The sequence below is a fragment of the Podarcis liolepis genome (assembly GCF_965112155.1).
Source record: "Podarcis liolepis genome assembly, chromosome: 7".
NCBI classification, from domain to species: Eukaryota; Metazoa; Chordata; class Lepidosauria; order Squamata; family Lacertidae; genus Podarcis; species Podarcis liolepis.
This window is the reverse complement of record NC_139561.1, coordinates 66,207,172-66,226,085: the sequence shown is the minus strand read 5'-3', so window position 1 is coordinate 66,226,085 and position 18,914 is coordinate 66,207,172. Positions and strand designations below refer to the sequence as shown.

Below are 18,914 nucleotides of genomic sequence, written 5' to 3'. Positions count from 1 at the left end.
CCAGCGATTTGAGTTTCCCACTCCACATCTTTTTTGCCTTCTGCATGAGCTAGAAAGTTAACGCAGGAACGTAGGATGAGGCCTTTTACATCAGGCGAGTGCATTGTTCCATTGACTCAGCACAATCTACGATGGCTGTGGAAAGGGATCTCCAGGGTTTCAGGCAGGGATCTTTCAGAGCCCTCTCTGGAGAGGTTGGGAGCTGAACCTGGGATCTTCTGAATGCAAAACGTGTGCTTTATGGCTTTAAAGCACAAGATCCCCTCCCTCCATAAAGAACGCTGGGAACTGTAGTTTGTTAAAGGCGTTGGGAACTGTAGCTCAGTTAGGGGTAAAATACAGTTCCCAGGATTCTTGGGGGGGGGGGGAAGCTATGTGCTTTAAATGTATGGCATGCACACAGCTTGTATCACTTAACTACAACATTTCCCCAAGGATGCAAACAATTCTTCTTATGAGGCCAGCATGTCTAGCAGCCTTTACTTGTTGTGCTAATATGGCCACCCAGAAGCTATTACCATAGAATCATAGAGTTGGAAGGGAACCTGAGGGTCATCTAGTCCACCCCCCAGCAATGCAGGAATCTGCAGCTGTCCCTCATGGGGATTGCCATGCATGGGAAGAGAAATCATTGTGGTGGGCTACCTTGCACTCTTTTCTTCTTCTTTCTTTTGCAGAGGTTTGAGTAGCATTTTCTTCCACTCACAATCATGAACTCAAGGAAAGTGCCGCTTCGGCCATCTAGCATGCTTCCAGCTGTGAGTTTATTGTGCAATTTCACACGGGAGAGCTGTTGTGTGATCTCAGTGACTTGTATGTGCATGTCAGAGGCAGGTTCCACAGGGTATCATCATCGCAATGGAATGCCAGCCCATACTTTTGTTACACTTCATGCAGATTTTCCCACACCATGGAGAATCCTATTTGTAAAAATGAGCCACGATGCATCTTCTGTCACAGTTGGTGTGGAGGGGTGGGAGACTGGTCACTTGTGAGGTTGTGTTTCCTTGGCTGCTCTCTATTGCCACATCCCTATTTCCACTTGCCCAATATGGCCATTTTATTTCCAGAGGCCCAAGTGACAAAAAGAGGGTTCCTACTTCCACTGACTGCTGCAGGCTGGAGGCTTGCCTGTATTCAAGAACCCAGCTTGAAGGAGCTAATTTCTCAAGATCTTCACAAAGTAAAAAAAGGGGAAATCTATCAACCTTTAAAATACTAATAATATGGTGGTTTTGCACAAGACTGGCTATCACAATTCTGCTATTTCATTGCAGGTTGACTCAGCCAAATATTGGTAATGCAGAGTCCATATTATTATTTTAAAAGACACAAAATGGAGGTGGATTTTGCCCCATCCCTAGAAGAAGCACAAGACTCCACTTTGCTGACCAAAACATAATCCTCATCATCATAAACAATAAAATGAGTAGGGCAGGGAGGACCATGCACAATAAAGGCTGTGTACATACCATACATGTAAGGCACACACCCCCTACTGGGCAAATGTTCATGGGAACTGTAGTTTACCACACACTGAGTTACAACCCCCAGAAGCTTAAGCAAACTACAGTTCCCAGAATTCTTGGGGAAAGGTGCATTAAATCCCATGCTGTGTACACAGCTGAGATTTTAAAAAAAATTAAGGGTAGCAAATCAGAAGGGAAGAGCTGAATTTCCATTGTGCACTGTGCTTGTTTAGAACTGGTTGCCTCAACTCCTGGTTGTAGCTGGCGCCATGCCGTTGTGGATGACACCTCAACAAGCACGGTTTCTGCTGGGATAAGACCAGAATGGCTGCATTTTTGTAGGCTTCCCCTGTTCTTTCCCACCCTACCTCCAGGGTTGTGAATAGGTTGCAGATCAATATCCTGCTTTCTCCTCGCAACAATCTTATAGGTTGGCATTCCGGCTCTATCGTTGGGAGGCAGCCCAAAGCCACAAATCTTTTGTGGCATGACCGAACAAGGGAGCTGGGCCTCTCTCAGAGGCCAGCCCTACCATCAGGTAGAATGAAGCTGCAGCCTCAGGCTACTGGGTGTCATTAAAGGGCAAATTGGTAGCTATTTATTATTATCACATTCTTTTAGAAGCAGGGAATAGGAAGAGGTATACAGTGGGGTGTTCCATCTGCTTCATGGGGCGTAATGACTTGACCTGCCTTGAGTGCGATACATTTTGATTTGCGAGACAGGGTGCACCATTTGCTACTCAGCCTCAGGCAGCAAAATATATTGAGCCAGCCCAGCCTCCCAGAGAAAACACAGTCTTCCGTCTACCACATCCCACCTGAGACTGGGTGCCTGAACATATGTACTTTGAACAAGTTCAGCTGAAGTAAAATGGGCCCCCTGATTAATCTATAAATTCCGCTTCTCTTAGTTCCCTCCCCCAAATTCAGTTCTCAGCTGGTAGAGCAAGAGACTTAATTTCAGAGTCATGGGTTTGAGGCCCACAGTGGGCAAAAGAATCCTCCGTCACAAGGGGTCAGACTAGATGAGCCTTATGGTGCCTTCCAACTCTATAATTCTATGTTTCTTATAAAAGTATAAATATTATTTTTTTAAAAAAATAAAGATCCTTATGAAAATTCAGTATCATTTTACTGTGAATTTTTCCTAATATATACTTTCATATGTCATTCTGCCTAACAGACACATTTTTGCCAAGCCATTTCCCCTAATACGATGCATTTTTGAATGTCACTTTCACTAACATATGCATTTTTTATCGAAATTGTACACATTACTTGGCTGGAGAGCTGCGTCTCAGAATTTGCAGAAGCGCACATTTGGAAAGAAAGCTGGCGTTTTGGTTCGCACGCTGCTTCGGAAAGTGCGAATTTAGTTCACACTTCATATGTGAGTTGAATCGCCCCCCTCACCTACCCCTACTTCAGAGTAAACATGGCCTGGATCTAGGGTGCAAGGGCATCCTGGGCTGGCGTGCCCAGGCCAATTTGCTGCTGTGCATTTCTGAGCACCTGGGGTGGCCTGAGATGGGTGAGGCCTGTTGGCAGAGTTCTTCTTCAGCAAGACATAATTGCTGACAGGACTTGCCCTGCAGGTAGAAGGAGAGGTGAGCACCTGCTGGCAGCGGCGGTGGCTGTATGCCCACCCAGGTGCTTCCTCCAAGCTGCCAACCATTCCAGGGAAAGAAATCTACCATCTCTGACATTATGCCTTGGTGCATATGGGTGCATATTTATGGAGGGGCGGAAGAAGAAGAAGAAGAAGAGTTTGGATTTGATATCCCGCCTTTCACTCCCCTTCAGGAGTCTCAAAGCGGCTAACATTCTCCTTTCCCTTCCTCCCCCACAACAAACACTCTGTGAGGTGAGTGGGGCTGAGAGACTTCACAGAAGTGTGACTGGCCCAAGGTCACCCAGCAGCTGCATGTGGAGGAGCGGAGACACGAACCCGGTTTCCCAGATTACGTGACTACCGCTCTTAACCACTACACCACACTGGCTCTCACTGAACGTCTCACTTCATCAAAGATTACTGGAGAGTATTTTTTTAAAAAGGGCAGCAGCAGTAGGACAGGAATTGTTACACTGGCACCATTTAGGGCAGATGCCCACAGCCCTATTCAGCAGAATGAGCACAAGGACCACCCAAATGCAGCAGAGTTAGCATATCACCATTTGATGCAAGTGATGTAACACATATGGGCATATAAAGCAGCTGCAGGGAAACCTTTGGGCCTCCAGATGTCGCTGAACTACAACTCCCATCAGCGCCAACAGACATGGCCAATGGCCAGGCATGAGGGGAGTTGTAGTTCAGCAATATTGGGAGGGCCAAAGGTTCTTTAGACCTGATCAAAACATTTCCTCTCCCCTCTGCTCCTCTGATAACAGCATTCAGACCAGAATCTAAAGTTACCTTACTCCACTGAATGGTGGAAAGAATACAGGTAGGGACGAGGTGGTAGAACTTATAAGTCAGGGTGTGCAGTTCTCCCAGAAAGCCACTGTACTATACCGTAGGTAGGACAAGCCACACCTCCTGCTTACCTGGGCGCAGTACTGGGACCCAGAGACAGCTTGGATGAGCTTGAGGATGGGTTGAGAAAGGGAGACAATAGGTGAGACAGCCCGGATGAATGCTGTAAATTTGTTGGAGGGGCTGGATCCTGTTACAGGGAGAAACACAATTAGTATGAAATACCAAAGCTGCTCCTCGTGCCCCACTTTTTCCATGCAGCCCTGCCTGTCCCAAGGAACTTGCCATCCGTACTGCAACGCAAAACAACAGAGGAAAGGGCAAAGAGGGAGAGTGGGGCAAAATGGAGTGGCTTGGGGGATCGTTGGGGTGGAATATCGCCCATCATGTGATGCTGCTGCTAAAAGAATCACACTGGCTGCTCAAGGTGTATAAAGCCCTTGTACGACTTGGGACCAGGAAACCTAAAAGATCATCTCAGTAACTATCACTGCACTCTGCAGGAAGGCCTTCAGCTGATACCATCTCATCAGGAGGTCCATTAGGCATGACATAGGAACTGGGTCTCTATTGCCAAAGCGTAGCATGTGGGTATAGGGGGACCATGGCCCCTGGTGCACATTTTTGAGGGGATATAATCAGGCACCCCTATGACAGGTACAGAGCCTTTGCAGCTGAGGCGCGGAGGCAGGCGGGTTGGTCTAGTGGCCAGGTGGATGGAGGCAGAGGACCAGGAGCCTGTTTGAAGCAGGCTCCATTCACCCTCTGCATGGGCTCTGCATGGGCCCTCCTGGCAAAGGGCCCCACCCTAGCTGCCCAGTCCACTGGGGGGGGGCGCAACACTTGCCATGCCCCGGGCACCGGCAACCCATGCTATGCCGCTGCTCTATTGTAGCGGCACCTACTCTTCCATTACGTACCAGACAGTTGGTGTTGCTATTATCTTTTTGCCCCCTTCTCTATTTCTAGTGTACACCTCAGCAAAGGGTTGAAGGACAAGCTTGGAGGGGAGGCATGTGAATGTACGCTCCCACCCATCAGCTGGTGAGCAGTAGGAGTACACCTTGCTCAAGGCTTTCAAACGCTCCTTGAGTTTCTCCTTCAAACCTCTGCTAAGGTTTAAAGGAGAAGTGTGGAGGGTGGGTGTGAATGCGCCTCCAACACTCCCTCCTCTTCTTCTTCTAAGCTCCGCAGTTTGAAGGAGAAATGTGGGGGTAGGGGTGGGGGTCTGAAAACCCTTTGTAAACATCCCTGTGTGAGGATGTTGACAAAGGGCTGTTTGAAAGCTCTGCAGTTTACTTTGAAGCCTTGTCAATCGGGCCTTCAAAGAGAAGCATCACCTGCCATCACTATGGCATCAGGTGTGAATGACAGGTGGGCAGCCCTGCCTGCTCTACTCTCCGTAACTTTGTTTAATCCCTTCCATTGCTTTCAGGCTCCTTGGGAATATAGGCCTCTGTGCAAGGATGTGCCCTGATGGTGCAGTAATAACCATCGTTCCTTCTAATAGCAAACACAGCTGCCAGATGCCGGCAGAATTGTAGCTAAAATGGGACCAGTGGAAAAAACAAGAGGACAGTATCAGCATGCAAGGGTAAGCGCCAAGGTTTACAGAGGATATAGCAAAAATATGTAGGGGGAGTCACCCACTCAGGCATCACAGTAAGGACTGTGCATAAATAAGACAGTAATCGTTATTGTAATAATTAGGGATGGGTGAGAATTTCGATTCAGTTCATGCTATCCAAAAAACTATGCAAATTTTACAAAATAATTCAAAATTTGCACTTGTGATTTAGTTCTCTAACCAAGCCACATGTACAAAAATGTGCATATTAAGAGAAAATACACATAAAATGTGATGTGTGCTAAGGATGGTGAAAATTTTCATGAGGATGATAGACTGATGTGGAAATGAACTTAAGGTTGGTGGGGGGAGAGAACAGAAGGGGAACTGAAACTGACAGATTTATCCATCTCTAATGGAATAAAAAGCAAATAGAAGGCATAATGTGATGTGTTAAGTGACAGTGGGGATGGTGGGGGGGGGGGGAGTCCCATACCATGTTGCAGATAGTAGAAAGGGAAGTCATTGAGGTGGGTGGAGTATTCTGGCAGTGCCAGCAGCCCTCCTGGAAGGGCGTTCCAGAAGAACTTTGGGCGGGATTCCTGATGAAATATCCGATCCTTTATGATCTGACAAAAAAGAAAGAAAGCTGTCATCACGCAAGCAGCATTACGCTCCTGAAGTTGTCAGCACCCGACAGGTGATGAGAGGGCGTCACCCGGCCTGTGAGATCATCTGCAAACCATCCTCCTCACTTCAAGATAAGGAAGGCTGGACTAGGGGCACACAGACACCCAGAGTCTGAACTGCAAGCCAAGAAACCCCAGTTCAAAATTCACCTGTGGGGTGAGCTTCCATAGTTACCTTATGGCAGATGGGGGGAAACTTTTTTTGGGGGGACAACACCTTTGACCTCTGACCTGCTGGCCAGTCTTGGCCTGCAAGGGTGTTCAATTTGACCCAAAAAGCTATTTCCCCCTGAAACAACGCCTACCTGATGAACATAGTTCATAGATGCAAAGTGCTGCTTCACCTGCACTCCCCCTGCAGGGAACACACACTGGGGATGCAGACAGCACAACTGAACCCTCCCACTCATCGACCGATGAGCAGGGCATTTAATCCTGCAGAAGACTGCTTCACCGCTTGCCCATTCCCACATGGTGCCTGATAACTGACAGGTGATTGACACCTGTCAAATTTGGCCTGGGAAGTGGGGCTGAAAAAGAACTGTCCCATCGTGCCAGAAAGGTTCCCCGCCGCTGCTATAGCCCTTCCTACAATGGGACAAGAACCTCGCTATATTTTACATGCGTGCACAAAGCAGCACATGAAACAGGCTTAAAGTGTTGGCTGCTCCCGGTCTTTGGAACTCCCTCCCTAGAGAAACTTAGACTCCTTGTCCTTCTGCTGGCAAGTGAAGACTTTTTGGTTTCAACAGGCTTTAGGGAACTGGCTGCTTTCAATGGAAAGGCTGGTCTAAATATGTATATGGTTTTACAATGACTGTTTTGCCTATGTTCTTAGTGGTTCTTATTTGCCTATGTTCTTAGTGGCGCCTTGAGTCCCATCAGGGAAAAAGATGGGGTATAAATAAATATTTAATAATAATAATAATAATAATAATTCGAAAGACCTCTTTGGTGGCAGGCAGAGAACAATGGAGATGAACATAATAAGTAAACACACAGGGAAACAGGGGCTGGTGACTATCATTCTCTTATCTCTTTTTAAAATATTGGTTAATATTCCCCAGGAGTTGAGAGGGGAAGAAGTCAAAGCAGATTAGCTGTTTAGGAGAGAGAGATAAACAAGGAGAATTGGCTTGCTGGGAGCCGCTAAGCCCGCTTCCCAGCAAGAGGGTCCCTGCAGCTTACTGGGAAGGAAAGTCGGCAGGGGAGACGCAGCAGGGAGATCTGTGCAATGCAAATGTTCAGATGGAGCTAATGCGGTGTTCCTGCTGGTGCGTTTGCACCTCACCAACCATCTTGCTGCCCACCTGTGGGGAAGCTAGCGTAGCGGCTCCACCTCACCTGACAAGCAGCTTCCATTAGCAAGGGATGAAAAAAGACTGCCAGCAACACTTTATCTGTATGTGCTATTTCTCTCTCCAACTCAAATTTCCCTGCCTTTTTTAAATTATTTTTTTGGAGAGGGGGTTCAGAATTTCTGTTGAGCAGAACCCTGGATTGGTGATTGTCACCTGCGCAGCATCTCTTGGGACAGTTTGCAAAAAGAGGTGTTCCCCATGACCTGAGCCTCTGCCTTTTTGCTGAGTTATCTCAGGGAAGCTTTGAAGGCTGAGGTGTTCAGGTTTAGACAAGCAGCTGTAAACTGCAGGGGTTCATCTAAGCTCTCACCACTTTGTTTATCCTGCTGCTAACCAGGCATGGAAACAAACAATGAAGTTGTCCTAATGCTTTCTATTCCTGCCTGGACTGAAAGGAACCAGCTCTTCCCCTTTTCGAGAGGCTTTCATGGGGCACCCAGTAGACAATTACACAATTACAGGCACTGACACCTGTTACAGCACTGGATGCACCCAAATTGCTCACTGGGCCTTAAGGCAAATGTGGTCTGTGTGTTTGCTTTGAAAAGCTATGGATCTAAACACCATGTTAAAGTCTGCAATTCCGCTGATTCTAATCTAATTCTAATCTAATTCTACTCTTAATTTACTTGCAGCTGACCTCTTGGAATATTAATCTTACTTATCTTTTTCACATTGGAGACAAGGTGCTGCCAAGAGCTCAGGACTGAACCAGCAGATCAGGTGTTCCAAAGTGATTTGCAGGCTTCACCTGCAGAGCCCCTGAGACCTTGGTACAAAGCATGTTGCTTTGCTTTCACTGTCTTCAGTTTTGCAAGGCTTGTTTGACTTGTCTTAGTCAGTCAAACAATGTAGGATCTGAGCATGCTTTTGGCCCAGTATCGCCCCAGGCACCCCCGATCAATCTCTCTAGCCTTTCCTCGAGTGCAACAACAGTCATTCATCAACAACAGACAAATGGCAGGCATGACACAGCATTATCAAATTATGAACGACATGGAAAGAGTTGATGAAGATCCCTCCTCTCATAATATTGTAACTCCGGGTAAAGTACTGAAGTGGGTGGGCTGTAGGTGCCAGTGTATATAATCTGAAGGCACATGGGACCACCACCTTGCTGAAACTAAGCAGGTCTACATCTGATCAGTGCCTGCAATGTTGGGCTCTATTATACAATAAAGGTTGGAAATAAACTTAAGGTTTTTTTAAAAAAAAAATGCTTCAAAGCAGAGAAAAGGAAGCACTATTTCACTTGATGCACTTACAGGGTTCAGTGCCACCAAGGCTTAGGTCGTTTTAATATATTTCACAAATGCATGGAGGGAGATCAGTCTACCAGCAACTATTAATCATAATTCCTACAGAGATTTCCCATCTAGAGGCAGTCTAGCTTGGGGGGGGGGGCAAACAAAGGGAGGTTGTTGTCTTCAGGTTTTCCTGGATGGCTTCCCAGAAGCATTTGTTGAGCTGCTTTGAGGAAACAATGCTGGACCAGGCAGATCTTTTGGTCTAATGCAGCACAGCTCTTCTTACAGTTTCAAATAAAAGTGTGCAGTGAAAATGTTTTCAGTTTCCTTTAATGCTGGGAACAGTAGGGCAAGGAGTGCAGCTCTGGAAGTTCCCATGCACCACCAGGCTTCCTGATCAAGGCACAATTTCCCGTAATTTTTCAGCCACTAAACAAAGCAGAATTGTCTATAACTGTTCTATGACCAGCAATAGCCATGGCCTCTGGAGACATTTCCTCTTACTCCTTTCAGTTTCACTGAAAGGGGATGCTCACTTGCATAAATGGATTATTATTATTTTTTTAAACTGTTGTATGTACAAACCAAATGACAAGCTTTTCCTCTGCAAATCTGTCCAATCAATGACGACTTGGCATGGATGATAAAATGGTCAGAGGCTGTAGCCAGGGAGTGGTTGCCAACACAATATGCCCTGCTTGCAAACATCTGCTCTAGTTCTGCTGAAAGCCAGGTTCTGAATTCCATGGGCATTTTGGTTTCTTCCAACAAGGCAGTTCTCAGTTAGTGTGTCAGACCCCACCCACCTGTCTCATTGGGCCCTCCAGGGGAAAGGCGATAAGGATCTGGCCAGCCAGCCAAAATAGATTCCCCATCAATGACAAAGTCAGCCTCCTGCAGTATTCCTGGATCCATCAACTGTCTTCGGTCCAAACCATTCAGCAACAATTAACATTGAACAAGGAGCTGGCCCATCGAAGGAATCAGCTGCCCAGACTCTTGTGGCTTACCTCAAGGGTGGTTTGCACAATCTTCTCCACAGAGGAGAAATATGCTTCCCACAGGAACTGGGTCTGCTGCTGGAAGGCCAGGATCTTGTCGCTGTGGAGACATCGGACTGTAGATGGAATCTGTGAGGAGGTAGAGGGGACGGGGGGGGGGGGAAGGAGAGTGATTTATGACCAATCACAAATATATACCCAGACATACTGGCTTTAAAACCAGGAGCAGCGGGGGGCCCTCAGAAGTGAAGGGTAAAGATGTTGAGTCAGCCAAACAAGCTGCACAGCAGGCATTGCCTGAAAGATGCATTCGTGCAGGTTACATTTTTCATACTTGGGAAGTCTGAATATTCTGAACTTGGGATGGGGTGGGGAGTCCATAAAACCTTTGGAAATGACGTTTTGTGGTAAGTGCAATGAAATAAGTTACTATGCGCTTCAAAGTGAGACTCAGGCATGAAATCACTATTTTAAGAAATACAATATTATCACCTATGACCTGAATCAAGATAACAGGTTTTTATCCCAATATAGATGTTAATTGCTCCACCAGTGCCAGGAATTTTGTATTACCATTAGCAATGATTAGGTCACTGTACATTTAAGTTTTAATGTATTGGTAACAGCCCGTAGTTTTTGCATTTCATTATTCTGACCTCGCCGCTAACTATTGTGCAGGGGTGCATGTGTGGGCACACATGCACATGCGCACGCGCGCACACACACACACACAAAAAAAGACCTTTCAATTTAGGCTTGCACTCCATACATCTGATGAAGTGGACTCCAGTCCACAAAAGCTCATGCCATAATAAAAACTGTTAGGCAACTTCTGCATCGTATATTTAGGACAGTATCGTACCACTTCCCCCAAAGCATTCTGGGAACTGCAGTTTGTTAAGGGGGATGAGCATTGTCCTGCCTTCCTGCAAAATGTAGCTCTGTGAGGGGAATAGGGGTTTCTGAACAACACTCGGCACCCTTAATGAAACTACAGCTCCCAGGAATCTTTGCAGGGGGAAAATGGCTGTTAAAACCAGTGCTTTAAACGTATGGTGCAGACGGGGCCTTAGTTGGATACCACCAGTGCTTTTTTTATCTGGGGGAATGCAGGGGTACGCATAACCCTAAACATTTCTATACAGTGCTTTTTTCCTGGGGGTACGCATACCCCTAAACATTTTGTGAATCTAAGTTTGTCCTCATTGAGGAGCAGTATTTCAATATGAGTAGGAAAATGAGAAAACCCCTAAACACTTTTTTAGAAAAAAAGCACTGGATATCACCCTCTGTAAATAACTGCTTAGATGTCTTTCATTACTTCAGGCACTGCTCCTGTCAATGCACCCTCAGATTAACAGAGAGCATCCATTTCCCTCATGGACACTTCAGATACATGATCTACCAAGAAACAGTTCAGGCCAGAGCCGTGATGATCTCACAATCTCGCCTGCTGCTATACAGTAAGCCTACAGTGCTCTGTGTGAAAAGCACAGCCCTGCACAGAGGACCGCTTATGCTGTGCCTTCTTGTACCAGGCTGCCGGCCGGGCTCGGGTTGTTAACACAGTGCAGGCATTGTTACCTGCAGCAGGAGCCTCTCATCCCCTACGATGGCTGATTTGCTCCAGTCGATCACCTCCGAAAATGGCAGCTCCCAGCCGTTGCTGAGCAGCACTGGGATGCAGGCGGCCTGGATCAATGAGAGACGAGGAACAGAGATCAAAGAGACAGAAGAAAGAGAACTGTGCAAGGGGGGGGCAGGCAGAGGTAGCTTTAGGATGAACAGCAGAAACCCATGCATGCTTCCTCAAAAGCAAGCCACACTGTGCTCAGTGGGGATTACTTCCAGGTAAGTGTGCATAAGGTTGCAGCCTTTGAAATTCCTGCTGAGCTAGGAAGAGTGATTTAATGGCAACCTCTGTGTGTCATACAAGTGCTCTGTTGCTGTTCCTACACACTTTCTGGCTGAGCTGCCAGAAGATGAGCCTGTTTGTAGGTGGGAATCACACACACACACAACCTGAACCTCTGCAGCAACCTAGTATAAAGAAAACAGGCTTGGAGAGGCTTGGGGAATTTATGCTCAATTGGAGATTAAGTTAAATAAAATATTATTGCTTGCTTCGGGGGAGCGATGTACTAGGACATCCAATTCCCAAGTAAGAGACGTATATAGAAACAGTGCTTTTTTTTCTTAAAAAAAATGTTTAGGGGGTACTCTCATCTTCCTACTCATATTGAAATACTGCCCCTCAATGAGGCCAAACTTAGATTCAGAAAATGTTTAGGGGTATGCATACCCCCAGGAAAAAAGCACTGTATAGAAATGTGGAGGGGTTTTGCTTCTTTTGATCAGGCTTCCTCTAAATTAATAGCTGGATGATGGTGGTGATAAATAATACTCAGGAAATGACCTATATACCAAAAACTCAGATCATAGGTTCACCTGAATTGCAGAGTTTCAGGGCCTTTGACCCCCCACCAACCATTTTTGCTCGGCCTCTGTCTTGGCCACCACAGCCACACAATTCATCTTCCCACCCATTATGGTTTTCAAGAAAATTGGTAGGGGGTGGCAGAGAGTGAAGAAATGCCTCCATCGCTATCATATACCCTCAAGGAGAATCCCTAAAAGTACCCATCTCTGTTGATCCATTATTTTTCAGTATATAATAGAGATATGCACACACATTAAGCTTTAATGGCAGATCATCAGTCAGTTGAAATGCCACAATTTTGAATTAGAAATGCAAAGAATGCCACAAAGAAATGTTACCATTAAACTACTGGTGTGAAGAAGTAACCCCATCAAAGGAAAGGAAAGAAGTAGCTAGGTCTTGCTTGGTTATTGTCCTCTTTCTCTAACTTCCTCTGTGCCAATCTGTTTCAAATAAGCCTTATTATCACTTCATTCACTGGTCAGAGCCAGGTGAGTCCACCAGTAATCTTGGTGCTTCAGCAGATGGCACTACTCCTGCTCTTGAAAAGTCATTCCTGTGTCCTCATCCTCCATTACACCATTGATTGAAAGGAACTGAGCTTGCTGAAGTCATATCTACTCTACAAACTGACATGGCCTCCACAAGAAATCCTAGGAACTATAGTTTAGGAATTGTGCTGAGAGAAAGCACTGCACTTTCCGTTTAAAGAATTACATCTCACAGTGTAAGGAAATGGGGAAACGGGAATGACTCGTAAAACAGCTGATACCTGCAGTGCACTTGAATGTGGGGCAGGTACATCTACACAACAAATTTTGATTGCTTCAGTATCATTTTCAGATAAAAAGAGCAACGAACGAAACAAAAACTAAAATTCTCACCCACCAATATATTTAAAAGGATAAATCCTCTGAAAAGCAAAGAGCTGAAAGAGGAAGTAGGGAAGAAAGTTTCTTTCTTCCACCTTCCTCCTTCAGCTCTCTGTACCTTCTGTGAGCAACAGTTGCCTGATAAACAGTAACAACTATTAAACCGGTTTATATCTGTAAATACAAAAAACACATTTTGTTGTACCTGTAGTGCTTCTAGAAACCGGAAGGACCCCAAGCGTCTCCCTCGGGGAATGATGCAGAAGGTGGAGTTGTGCAAAAGTTCCTGGTAGTCAAACCTGGGAAGAAAAGACCCAAACTTATTTTTTAGAAAGTTGTCATTAGTAGCCTGTACTCTCCCCTATGCCTTGAACCTATTAGTAGAAGACCTTGATTGAAATATGGACATTCTGGGATCAAATCAGAAGCTGGGATGGCTTCTGGAATTCCAGGACTGTCCCTAGAAAATTGAGGCACTTGGGGCGTATGCGATCAATAGATTGATGTTAAGAAATATAACAATATCTGGAGGTCGCCATCACACTAGCTATCCCCAGTAATAATACAGTGGTGCCTCGCAAGATGAAAAGAATCCGTTCTGTTCTCTTCGTCTAGCGGTTTTTTCGTCTTGCGAAGCAAGCCCATTGACGGATTAGCGGATTAGCGCTATTAGCGCTATTAGCGGCTTATCTGCTGATCGGATCAGCTGATAAGCGGCTTAGCGGCTTAGAAAAAGGGGGGGAGGAAAAAAACCCGCAGGAACTCGCAAGGCATTGTCGTCTTGCGAAGCAAGCCCATAGGAAATTCGTTTTGCGAAGCACCTCCAAAACGGAAAACCCTTTCGTCTAGCGGGTTTTCCGTCTTGCGAGGCATTCGTCTTGCGGGGCACCACTGTAATAATAATTTTTATTTATACCCCGCCCTCCCCAGCAAAGGCCGGGCTCAGGGCGGCTTACAAGCAATAATAAAAACAAGTTGAATGATTACAACTTAAAAACAAAATTAAAATACAACATTAAAATATTGAAACATTAAAATATTAAAATGTATCCTCATCGCAGGAGGAGAAGGAAAAGAAAAAAGAAAGAGAGGGAGGGAATCAAATTGGCTCCAAGCCAAAGGCCAGGCAGAACAACTCTATCTTACAGGCCCTGCGGAAAGAAATCAGATCCTGCTGGGCCCTGGTCTCATGAGGCAGAGCGTTCCACCAGGCTGGAGCCAGAGTTGAAAAGGCCCTGGCTCTGGTTGAAGCCAATCTAACTTCCTTAGGGCCTGGAACCACTAGGGTGTTGCTATTTATGGACCTTGAGGCTCTCCGTGGGGCATATCAGGAGAGGTGGTCCCATAGGTACGAGGGTCCTAGGCCGTGAAGGGCTTTAAAGGTCAAAAGCAGCACCTTAAATCTGACCCTGTACTCCACCGGGAGCCAGTGCAGCTTGAAAAGCACTGGGTGAATATGCTCCCATGGCAGAGACCCCATGAGGAGCCTCGCTGCAGCATTCTGCACCCGCTGGAGTTTCTGGAACAGCTTCAAGGGCAGCCCCGCGTAGAGCGAATTACAGTAGTCAAGCCTGGAGATGACCATCGCATGGATCACTGTGGCCAGGTCGGGAGACCTGTGCTGTGCTAGGTGAACCAATAGACTGACTCAGCAAGTTTCTAATAATAATAATTTTATGTCCCTGAGTTGCCTGTTTGGGGGCTGGCGTAATGGGCAACCAGCTCCCAGCAAGGGTCTCAAAACAACTACAAGACTCCAGTTGTCTCTCCTGTTTCCACCATTCTAAGCAGCTACTTTGAACACACATTGCACATCAGGTCAGGTCCTAGGTGGGCCCATGACGTATATCCTTCCCGTATGCGTTTAAGGCACCGTGGAACAAAGAATGCACTCAAGGCCCAGAGAATGGCTGACAGAGAAGTCGTGTGTGCTGAATGTGACGCAGCTCAGGTGGGGGGGGGGGGAGCTGAAGAGAGACAGAAGTTTCCACACAGCCCTGCTAAGAGTCCCGAGTTTCCCTCACCACACACATACAAATATCCTAAGTAGTGTTAGGGAGGGAGGTGGGGGGCAACAGAGGAGCTTTGTACATGGAAGGATTTCCCACAGGATATGTGCATAGTTATACTTCATGGCTTCTCTTCCAGGCCCAGGGCTGCTTAGCTTGTGAATGAGAGCGAGCGCATTCTAACACATGGCTTCAAGCAGCTCCTGCTTCAGACAGGTTGTAATGCAAATGTAAAGCCTGCATTTTGGACAGAAATGCTTGTTCACATTACAAGGGCCTGACTTAATTTTCCCACTGGGTTTGGGCCGGCCCTGTTGTTAGGCAAAAGGAGGTTGTCACCTGGAAAAGCCAAGTAACATGAAAGGGCTGCAAATAGTTATTTACCTGTTTATTATTGTCATTGTTTGAATCTCAGGAAGAGGTATTTGTGGGATTTTCTGCATCAGGTGAAAAAATAACTGGGCCAGTCAGCCTTGGTACTTGACTAGTGGTTGGGAAGCCACCATTTGCTGCTCTGCCTGGGCAAATTGCCTTGAAACACCCAGAGGGTGCTTTCTACCATAAACAATATAGTTTGTTTTCTATAAACATACCCCTGCAGGTTATCTGTTTAGGGTGCCAGCAATTTCTTTTAATATACCCCAAGCAGCCTGCAATTCCAGTGTTAGTTAAGTAGATTCATTTATTACATATAATGGATCTCAGGGAAAATGCAATAGAGGACTAAATGGTGTGGATTAACAGTATAATAGTGATAAATGTCTCCTTCTGTGAGGGAAGCATTATTCTGCATTTCATGGAAAATATATTTTTCACACGCACACATTTATTTATTACAAGGGCTGTGTAGCCCCTGCCTCCAAGGAAGAACACAAAGGCAAGGGGAAGTCCAGATGGGGCCCAACCATCGACCAGAAATGGAGCTTGCTTTCCCCCTCCCTGACAACAAAAGCACTCTACTCCAACAGCCATTTGCCCTGGGACTGCAGAACTGAAGAGAAATATGTTCTGGCCACAGCCATTGGCCAGGGGACCAAGGGCTGGTTGGGAGCTGCTCCCTTTGCCTCCTAGGAAGAACATCAAGGTAAGGAAGAGACCAACTTGGTCCCATCCATCAGCCAAAGAAAGAGCAACTAAAAGAAGCTTTCTTTCCCCACTCTCTACCAAAAAAGAACATTTCAGCTCAAGTAGGATGTGCAGAGAATTCTGATGGAAATGAATTTGCCAATGTTCGCGTATGCATCCCACATCTGGATCGGAAATCAATCCAGTGAATATGATCAGTTTGTTGTTGCTGCTATCAGTCCAAAATGATACATAATTGATTATGTCCACTCCCCCTTTGCATTGCATTTCCTTAGCATTAAAACATATGGAGTGGAAATTACAACACAATTTACACATTCGTTCATTCATATTACATATTCGTTCATATAATGTCCCACCCTCCCAAAGGAGCCCAGGATGGAAATTATGTAATTATGTAAATTACACAAGTTATGTAATCTCATCGTAGCGAGCAGCAAGATGAATAATAGTGTTTTTGGCAGAAGATGAACCGCTCTAGAACAGAAACGGTGGCGCATGTGATAAATATGGGATGCAAAACACCCCTAGCCCCAACGGCCAGTTGCCCTGGGACTACAGAGTTGAAGCTTTACTGGTGTGGCTTGACACATGGATGCACATATGTGTCCTGGGAAAGCCAAGTGCTCAGCCTGCAGGGACTGGAGAAGGCATGCCTAGTGTATCAGAGCTGTGGAGCCACCCTCCTAACACTGGTGTTGCTGCTGCTTGGCTAGACAGGGACAGAGAAGGGTTGTGGCAAGGTCTGGGCCATGTAGCCACACCAGTGGAACAACCAATCAGGTGTTCCTGTTGGTGCACCTGCATGGCCCAAACCTTACCAGAATGCCACCCTTCCTCTCCCTTGTCCAGGTGCTGTGGGAAAACTCCACACCACTCTTAGAAGTGGGTCTGAGACCTTCAAAATAAAATCTGAACAAAATTGGTGAAGCAGCAAAGAATTTATTGATTGCAAAAGTGTTTTTGCAAGAGTGGGTGTCCAAAAGTAGCAGACACAAGCTTATATCCCCTACACCTGAAGCACAGGTCCCTCCCTTGTCACCCCCTTGGGTGGTGACTACAAAGTTTACAGCCTTTCATGACCGCCTAATTACCCTACTAACATTATTCATTATTTCCCTTATTTGGTCTATTTCCTTTGCAACTACATGCTAAGCCAAACAAAAATGCCTGGAGATAAGTGTGAATTGATCTCTATACTTGCTGACGCTTGTCTACTTATCACACCCACGTTCTGACCACTACCAGGTGTCAGCAAGATGCCTGCTTCTCTGAGATTGCCTAGCATCCTTGTACAATGCAACATTATGCCTGAAGCTTTCCAGTAACTATGGTCCTGAGCAAAGCAACATCATAGCAGCGGCCTTGTGGCTTTTATATGAAAAGCAACATTTTCATTTCTTACACCATTACTCTAATTTTGGCAGCTACCACCCTTGATTACCTTTGGTCCATGTTTCTTATGTTTTTACACATTGACTCAAGTGATAAAGCCACATCCCAACCACTAGTGGGTGTAAACGAGTTCCATATCAGCGAAGCATACAATAAACAGCATTTCGGTTGCAAAAGGCCCTTATCTATGAGCATCCTAACCACAAGCTTTTCTAAAGGTACACCCTATGAGCAAGTCTGTGATTACTTAGCCATTTGCAACCTTATAGTCTTTTGAAAAAGCATGTTCTTATTCCTCACAACCACCAAGACAAAAGCCACGGAAAACACAGGTGAGCAGCAGCGACACCACTGTTGGTAAGACACCTCTGTCACACCACACATGCAGCTGCCAGGTTGCAGGGCTTGGGTTTTTCATCTCAGTCTTGAGCTGGCCATGCTGTTGTTGTTGCGCTCTCAGGATCTGGATTATTATACTGTCATCATCCCCTGTTAGCCGTGGCTTTAGATCCCTATGTATAAATCCAGGCTGATGATGAGGCCTGCACTGCAGTCCACTCACCTGGAGTCTTCATCAGCCCTTCAAACCAGGAAGAAGAACAAGGAAACTAGTCTTTCTGTTGGGCAAGTCAATGTCTTCTAAACATCTTCCCCAGTGCACAAAGGGCTCTGTTGGGAATGTTTCTGGTTCCTACCACAGCCTGATTTTGGGAAGCCTGGAACCTGGCAGCAACCACCATGCTCCATGAAACACCCAGAGATGAAAGAAGCCTCTGTGCAAACTTCACAGTGAGAGAGGTAAATTCACTGCAGGCTGCCTGTGTAACCACAGCGGAAAATCCAATATTTACATTTGCTCTGGACACACCATCTTGTGTTCCAAACTTGTGCTCCACCAACAAGCAGCACAGTGGGGCAGGAAGAACAAAGGGGCCAGTGTGGGGCACGGCGCCACGTGGAATAGTACTCTTGGCTTTCAAGGAGGAGATCAGCTCCCCTTGCACACAAAACACTGAGGGGAGTGCAAGGCTGAACAGATTGTTGAGTTATAAAGTTCTCCAACCATTCCCACCCAGCCTCACCCTTAAAAAACTATGGATCTTTAAAAAAAACAAAAAACCCTATACCAGTCTTCAGTCTCATAGCATAGTACAAAATCTAGTTTGCTTGTGTACATATCTTGGGTTGTTTCTTAAAAGCCACAATAGTTTCCTTAGCAGCAAATCTGACGACATTCATTGGACCACCATCTTATTCTGACTGTGCTTCTGGTTTAGGATCTGTTCATGCGTGTGTGGGC

At 46.0% G+C, this 18,914-nt stretch overlaps 1 protein-coding gene across 1 annotated transcript in view; it reads right to left on the bottom strand.

Moving 5' to 3' along the window:
- The window catches only part of EXTL1 (exostosin like glycosyltransferase 1), a 62,196-nt gene that overhangs the window by 7,973 nt on the left and 35,309 nt on the right, over nt 1-18,914 (bottom strand). The window contains exons 2-6 of the mRNA XM_083511958.1: nt 13,330-13,423; nt 11,397-11,504; nt 9,822-9,941; nt 6,011-6,143; nt 4,019-4,137 (exon numbers count right to left, since the gene is read on the bottom strand). Coding sequence (XP_083368084.1) covers nt 4,019-4,137; nt 6,011-6,143; nt 9,822-9,941; nt 11,397-11,504; nt 13,330-13,423 — 574 coding nt within the window. The remainder of the gene's footprint in view (nt 1-4,018; nt 4,138-6,010; nt 6,144-9,821; nt 9,942-11,396; nt 11,505-13,329; nt 13,424-18,914) is intronic.